Source organism: Sceloporus occidentalis, unplaced genomic scaffold (assembly GCF_023333645.1).
Source record: "Sceloporus occidentalis isolate IW3139 unplaced genomic scaffold, rSceOcc1.0.p SCAF_3, whole genome shotgun sequence".
Lineage (NCBI taxonomy): Eukaryota > Metazoa > Chordata > Lepidosauria > Squamata > Phrynosomatidae > Sceloporus > Sceloporus occidentalis.
In genome coordinates, this window is record NW_028316983.1 from 19,016,342 (window position 1) to 19,024,474 (window position 8,133).

Sequence of the window (8,133 nt, forward strand, 5' to 3'; positions counted from 1 at the left end):
ACTGGCACAAAACTAAAAACCTACCCCCCCAACCACCCCCAAGCTCTAAGAGGGGATAATCCTTTGTGTGACATAAAGAAGAAAGCCTCATGCCTCCACTGATATTCTTGTTTGCTTCCTGTCTGACATCAAAAGTAAAAGACAGGTGGGCTCAATCACAGCTTGGATAATTATTCTTTTAAAAAAGCAGTTACATGCAGTTACAGTCCCAATCCCCCTACAAAGTCATTTGTTTAAAATAATAATAATTAAGAGCTAACTCAACATGACTCCCATTAAAATGAAAAGTCTGTTGCAGCACAAAAAAACAAGGAATAACTCATTTAATACTTCTTTAAGACTGAGGCACTGTATATACTCCTGAACCTTGAAGATCTTACACCTCACATTTGAGGAAGTCAACTAAGTAGTCTGTGCAACTTCATAGTTGCCACACACAAATCTGATGTTAGTCTTTACTTCACTGTTCTTTGAAAATACCTAGAAAGTACTCTTAGGAGTTTTGCTTTTGTTCTTTTTAAAAAAACAAACATCAGAATGCTACAAGTTACTGGCTTGTGGCACAAACGACGTCTATATAATGAGGCCACACACACCCTATAACTATAGAAACAACTAAAATACAGTTACACTGAAAAAGGAGTGATGTTATCACTTGTCACATTACACTTGCAACTTTGTTACAGAATCTTAGAGCTGGGGGGAACTACAAACACCATCTCATCCAGTGATTCCCAAACTCTGATCTTCCAGGTGTTTTGGACTTCAGCTCCCAGAAGCCTCAGCCATCTTCCCCAATGGTCTGGGATTCTGGGTGCCAAAATCCAAAACATCTGGAAGGCCAGAGGCTGGGAATTACTGATTTTTAGTCCATTCCTCAGTCAGTGCAGGAAGCCCCAGAGGTGTGTGTGTGTATGTGTATAAGTAAAGCAATGCCAAGTTACTTGTTTTTGTAACTATTTCCAAGCGCTGAGCACCATTCCATCTTTATATACCTCAAAGTGGGGGTTGCCAAAGGGCCACAACAGACAGCCCTTTAAAGCACCATTCCATCTTCATATACCTCAAAGTGGGGGTTGCCAAAGGGCCACAACAGACAGCCCTTTAAAGCTACCATCTGGACAGCTTGGGAGCACAGTGTTTATACGCCATGTAGCTGGCTTGTTTTAATAAATATATACACCACCCTGAAGTCGCCTGGAAGTCGGACAGCTGCCCAGATATGGGTGGCTTCAAGACACTCCAGCGGTGTGGCATTTACATGCCGCATGCCACTAGGATGTCTTGAAACAGGCTTTGGGCTTTGGCTGTCTTTTTCCCAGCCCAAAAAGGAACTGATTTTTTTTTTTTTGGCTCCTTTTTGGGCTACCTTCAAAGTAGACTGAGGCCATGGTGTATGGTTGCCATGGCCCCAATCTGTCTTCGGAAAGGGCAGCTTCATGCCACCCCTTAGCACTGTTCCTACCCTTAGATGCTGCTAAAGATTCAAGATGCCTTGAACTCTTCTACACTCAGACTGGCACCTCTACTGCTTGTCCCTCTGCTGCTGTAAAGTTTGCCGTCCGAACCTTGTGATTTACACTGCAAGACCAGGAGTAGTGGAGGGAGAGTGCAAATCACCTTACAATAGCTATTATTTTTGCTTTAGGAAAAAGAAAAAAGCAGCATCGACCATGCTACCTTCCATTATGCAAAGAAACAACAGAAGATATCTATTCCTTTTCCTCCTACAGCAAAACCAGCAGACTGAGATTGGCAGCTGAGAACAATGCAGAATGTGCAGGGAAGTACTGGCTATTTGTCTACTGTATAAGAACCTTGAAATAAATGAAGCAGCACTAACTTCAAACAAGAGCAAGACTGAATCAGTAGATGAACATGGGCTGGGGGAAGCAAGGTATAATTCTAATTAATGGGCTGAGAGTCAATAGCACACTTGTCTACCACGGAGGCAACTTTGGTTCTGGTCTGTTACTACAATTGAGAATTAACAAGGAAACTGTAAGGGATTTTCCTCTTCCAATACTGAATGCATGCAAGATCTTATTAAGTTGCAAGTTGACCTAAAAACTGGGTAGGATGGGTAAATAAATAGGGGCATAAATACTGCCAAGAACAAGTAAGAAGATTTAGTGGGGAAAAGGCATTCACCTTCAAGCACTCTAAAAATGAACAAAAATACTAATGTTTCAGTTAGGGCGAATCCAGGCCACTTCAGCAAACTATCTGAAGAAACACACTGGGTCAATAAACAGTGATGCCACAATAAATTTGTTGATCTTTAAAGGTGTTTCACCACTCTCTTCTGTTTTCCCCTAAGACTAAACAAGCAATCCTTCTGCCAACTGACAGTGCATTTAGGCTATTGTGCTAATTTATTTAAATTCAGAATCAGCTGGTTAAATTACAGACAGACACAGCTTAAATGCATCCAAAGAAACAAGCAGTTGCTGACAGAGGAATATGTGGAATAAAACAGTTTCTAAAAAGAGCACATGCTGCCACTCTGAATTTAAAAAAAAAATAAAATACAAATATCACCAAACAGCTGGAGGGGAATGAGAGGTCTGTAGATGGATCATGAAGATAACAGCAATGATGTCTGGCCCAAGCATTAAATCCCACTTCTTGCTTCCTTTAATAGCAGCTCTCCTCTCAGAAATGTCATTTGTAAAAAGTTATAAGAACGCCACCAAGACATGGAAAAGAGGATCCAGTTCAGTGTCAGGAGTGCATAGTTTGCAACCAGGCACAGGTTCAATCCCTGCCATCTCTAGGCAATACTCCCAACAACTCCTGCCTGATGGACAATGGGAGCCTGTGGGGTGTAGTAGCTTGACCACTGGTCTATGACCCTGGAGACCAAGGTTCAAATTCTGCCTCGGACATGTAAATCCATTGGATGACCTTGGGCAAGTCACACTCTCTCAGCCTCAGAGAATGGCAATGGCAAACTGCCTCTGAAGAAACTTAACGAGAAAACCTCATGATAGGTACACATTAGGGTCATGATAAGTTGGAAACAACTTGAAGGCACACAACAACACTGTAGACAATAGTCTGGTTGGGCATAAACTTGAAATTATTAGGGGTTTTTTGGATTACAACACCCAGAATCCTGCCAGTCAATATAGTCAGTGGCTATGTTGGCTGTTGAAATCTGGGAGTTGCAGTTTTTAAAAAGGGGAGTAACTGTTCCAAGCTCTGATTCCTAGGATCCTAACATGACAACTTCCTCTGTATCAAACCAAGGATCTATGTAATCTCCACCATGGCTATCTAGTCTTTGAGAGGTGAGGGTTACTGTCCTCTTCTAACTGTTCTTGCTCAGCAGCTAGTATTCAGAGTCATGCTGCCTCTGATCCTGGAAGCACCATACAACCATCATGGCAGGGAGCCAATGGTAGCTTCATCCCCCACAAATTTTTATAATCCCCTTTCTAAAACCACTTAAGCTAGCCATGGGTGCCATGCTGATCCCAGGAACAGTTTTAACAAGGAATACTTTCTGTAGAAATGGGGCATATAGCAAGACATGGCCCATATTCATAAGCCTCTTCAAAGTGGCAACCAACTATGTCTGTTGCCAGGATACTCCTGTAACACACACTCTCAGACAAGTTTTCCATTCCGCTCTCCTCCCCTATACATGCCCTGTGGCTGCTGAGCATGCACAGTTCTCATTGAGCTGTTCTTTAAAAGAAAAAGAAACTGGGCAGGTCAGGTGTATGGTGTGTGTGTGTGTTATGTGCCTTCAAGTCATGATTTTCTGTTTTGGCAAGATTATTTCAGAGTTGGTTTGCCATTGCCTTCCCCTAAGGCTGAGAGCATGTGACTTGCCCAACATCACCCAGTGGGTTAAATGGCCAAGCTGGAAATCAAACCCTGGTTTCCAGAGTTGTGGTTCAATGCTCAAACCACTATGCCATGGGCAGGGACTCAAATACTGCCAGAACAAGTAGGAGAACCTTGAAATAGCTTTATTTTTTAATTGCACATATGCAAGTTTTGCCCCCCTTCCTCAGGTTGCTGTGACTTCAGCACACAAGATGGAGGGTGCAATTTTGGCTACAGTTCTCACAGTTGGGAGAACTGAGTATTCATATGTGATGACAGGCTTGGGGTGACATCAGGGGAAGAGAAAAATCATTATTCCTCACCCACCCACCCACTTTCCTGAACTGTCTAGAATTCATTCAGGAGACAAGGGAGGTTTTTCTCCATCTCATCACTTCAGAAACTATATGAAAAAATGAGAAATGAGAACAGAAGAGGGAAAAGGGGAGAAAAATGCCACTCATCTTCATGACACTAAGGGTAAAACGGCACAGAACAAAACAGCTAAGACAAAAGACCAATGCAATGTGAAGAACGCATTAGGTTACAAAATCATTCCCTCCACCCACTCCCCACCACCACCCACCTCATAGAATAGAAAATGCTTCAGCAGAAATGAGAGAGAAATTAAAATAGTAGCCAGTGAACTGCTGCTGTTTTTATAAAGTCCCGAGGCTCAGGCTGCATCTGCACTGCAGAAATAATCCAGGTTGACACCACTTTAACTGCATGGTTCAGTGATATGGAATTCTGGAATGATCGTTTTGGGAGGCATTTAGCCTTCTCCGTCAGGGCTCTGGTGCCACAACAAACGAAAGTTCCCAGAATTCCACAGCACTGTGCCGTGGAAGTTGAAATGGGGTCAACCTGGATTATTTCTGCAGTGGGGACACAGTATCAGAATCCAAAAGAAGATGCAGACGCAGAGAGACAGAAAGTTTGGTGCTAACCAAGCACTGAAGTTCAAGGGATGCCCAGCAGAATACCATCCGTTTTGCACAGTCCACACAAGAACTAGCTCCTCAATATGGTGCAGAAGCAAAAGAAGAGACCTCTGAACAAGAAAACAGTCTGTCCTGCCATGGACACATGGAGCAGATACTGCCAGAAGTCAAAAATCTAATAAAAGACCCGTACCCCCCTCCACATGTTCCACACAATATATACTTCAGACCTCTATCTTTGGCCATCCAGAGATTTTGGGTTTCATCCCCTGCAAAAGGTCCTGGCTGGGGCTTCTGGAAGTTGACATCCAAAACATATGAAGGGTCAAAGGCTATAAGAACTAGTGGTTTAAATACGACTCAAAAAAAAAAAAATCAATGGATTCCCATTTCCATACTAAATAACTTGATGGAATCCTGTCTGCAAAACTACTTTTCCTCCACCTTTGCCATAAGTCCCCAAGCAATTGTTGTTCTGTCCCTTGAAGTCATTTTCAACTGGAAATCTGACTTATGTTGACCCTAAGGTGAACCTATGATAGGGTTTTCTTGGCAAGTTTCTTTAGAGGAGGTTTGCCATTGTCATCCTCTGAGGCTGAGAGAGTGTGACTTGCTCAAGGTCACCCAGTGACCTAGTCTTACAACTGAAGCTAACCAAAACAAAAAGCGAAAATACAGTATAGACTAGAGGACTGAAACCAACAAATGTGTGATGCAGTAGTCATGGGACAGTTTAGCTCTGAGTGCATCTACACTGTAGGAATAATGAAGTTTGATACCACTTTCACTGCCATGGCTTCATCGAGCTACAAGGGCCATGGCTCCATTGTACAGGATTGTGGCCTTGTGAAGCACTAGTACTCTTGGCCAGAGAAGGCTGATTTGTAAAACCACAAATCGCACTGGATAGCACAAAAGCAGTGTCAAGCTGTATTATCTCAAAAGTGCAGACACAGCCTCGGTCTCCTAACCTCTAAGCAACCCCCTCTTCCCAAGCTACAAAAAAGGCTTACAAACACATTCACATAAACTGCGTCCAGTTCTGGGCACCACAATTCAAAAAGGATTTGGAGAAGCTGAAGCATGTCCAAAGGAGGGTGACCAAAATGGTGAAGGGTTTGGAAACGATGAAACCTTATAACTTAGGGAGCTGTTTAGCCTGAAGAAGAAAAGGTTAAAAGGTGATATGATGGCACTGTTTAAATATTTGAAGGATATTAAAGAGGGAGCAAGCTTGTTTTCTGCTGCTCCAGAGAACAGGACCCGGAACAATGGATGCAAGCTCCAGGAAAAGAGATTCCACCTCAACATTAGGAGGAACTTCCTGACAGTAAGGGCTGTTCGACAGTGGAACAAACTCCTTCCTCGGAGTGTAGTGGAGTCTCCCTCCTTAGAGCTCTTTAAACAGAGGCTGGATGGCCATCTGTCAGGGATGCTTTGTGTATTCCTGCATGGCAGAATGGGGTTGGACTATATGACCCCTGGGTTCTCTTCCAACTACGATTCTGTGTTGTTTTCATTTGCCATCATCTAGGCATTGATTTATGGTGACCTTATGAAAAAGAGACTTCTAAGCCCTGGAAATTCAAAGCTGTGGTCTTCCCCTTATCTTACAGCCTTCCACTTTAATGAGCACTGTCGTCTTTTCCAATCTGCCTTCATCATCATCATCATCATCATCATCAAGGCACAGACTGAAGAAATCCTCAATGCCCTGAAGGTACCAGATTCTTTTTGCAACCACAGGGAAAGCGAGTCCAGCTCAACTTTAGGAAGAACATCCTGACAGTAAGAGCTGTTTGAGAGTGGAAGACACTCCTCCCTCGGAGGATCATGGAGCCTCCTTCTTTGGAGGCCTTTGAGCAGAGGCTGGATGGCCATCTGTCACAGGGGGTGCTTGGAGTGTGAGTTCCTGCATGGCAGGATGGGGTTGGACTGGATGGCCCTTGTGCTCTCTTCTAACTCTATGATTCTATGTAGAGTTTGGAATATGCTTTGACTGTGTATTCCTGCATGGCAGGGGCTGGCCCTTGGGGTCTCTTCCCCTCTAGGATTCTAAGTGAGGCATAGCTGACTTTCCAGATGTTTACAGACTCCCTCCCCTTCCACTCACAAGATAATTAATTGGCATTATTAATGGCCTGGAACATGGATGCCTTTCGATCGCCTGGGGTTGGACTGGGTGGCCTTTTTTTGGGGGGGGGGATCTCTTCCAACTCACACAGCTGCCTTGGGTCCCCTGGGAGAGAACGGCAGCACACTAACAAAATGAAATGAAATGGAACAAAAGTGATTCTACGAAATCTCTTCAGAACAAACTAAACACTCTAGAAAAGGGATGGAGACAGAAAGTGGTCAATAAGGCCAAAAAAGGGGGGGGGGGAATCTGAGGAGTTTCTCAAATGAAGGCGATTGGAGCCTATCCTGCAAATATCCCAGAAAAATAACGCAAAATGATTTCCACACACAAAACCCGCCCTTAAAGTGCTCACATTCAGATGCATCTCTTGTTACTTTGGGGATTTCAGCGATCATGCATCTCTGCTATGGCTTTATTTGATTGTGAGTTCCTGCATGGCCGAAGGGGTGAAACTGGACGGCCCCGTGATTGTCTGATTCGAAGCATCTGCGCAGTTCCCTGCCATGTCCGCTTTCTTTCTGGGATGCTTTCAATGCCCTTGAATCTCTCTTTAACGCCAAAATCGGCCCCAGGGTGATAAAAACTCCTGAGACGTGATATGATCCGCTTTGATACTGCGTTAGCCGCCCTGGCTCAAGGGCAGGGGATTCTGGGAACGGCCCAGAGCCGGGGCAGCTGAACGCGGGATGAAAGCGGCTTCTCCCCTCCTCCTCCTCCCCCTCCCCCTCCGAAGGCGCCGGGAGACTCACAAAGCCGTATCCGCGGGACTTGCCCGTCTGTCGGTCGGTGATGACGACGGCCTCCTCGAGGTCCCCGAAGCCCTGGAAGTACTTCCTGAGCGAGGCGTCGGTGGTGTGGTAGGGCAGCCCCCCGACGAAGATCTTGGTGAAGGTGGTGTCCTTGGGCACCGGGTGCATGGCGGAGCAGCAGACTCACCACCAGCAGCAGCCTCACCAGCAGCAGCAGCAGCGCCCGCCTGGCAGGGAGCCTCGGCGCAGGGGAAGGGGCTCCAGGCTGGGCTCCGGGGCAGCCCTCCAGCCCCAGCAGCCAGGCTCAGCGCTTGGCAAGGCGGCGGCGGCTCTGCTCCCTCGCTCGCCCGCTCTCCAGCCCCGTCCCTCCGTCGGGCAAAGCCTTCTCGCCAAGCAGCCACGGCAGGAAGCGGAGCCGCTCCGCCGGAGAGGCTTTGTAGCCCGCTGCCTTGCCTCCTCCTCC

The 8,133-nt window shown here is 45.7% G+C and overlaps 1 protein-coding gene across 1 annotated transcript in view; it reads right to left on the reverse strand.

Annotated features, from left to right (window-relative positions):
• RBM38 (RNA binding motif protein 38) overlaps positions 1-8,133 on the reverse strand; it is a 38,498-nt gene extending 30,365 nt beyond the window's left edge. Inside the window, exon 1 of the mRNA XM_089513764.1 lies at positions 7,671-8,133. Within this exon, the coding sequence (XP_089369890.1) occupies positions 7,671-7,838 (168 nt within the window). The 5' untranslated portion in view covers positions 7,839-8,133. The remainder of the gene's footprint in view (positions 1-7,670) is intronic.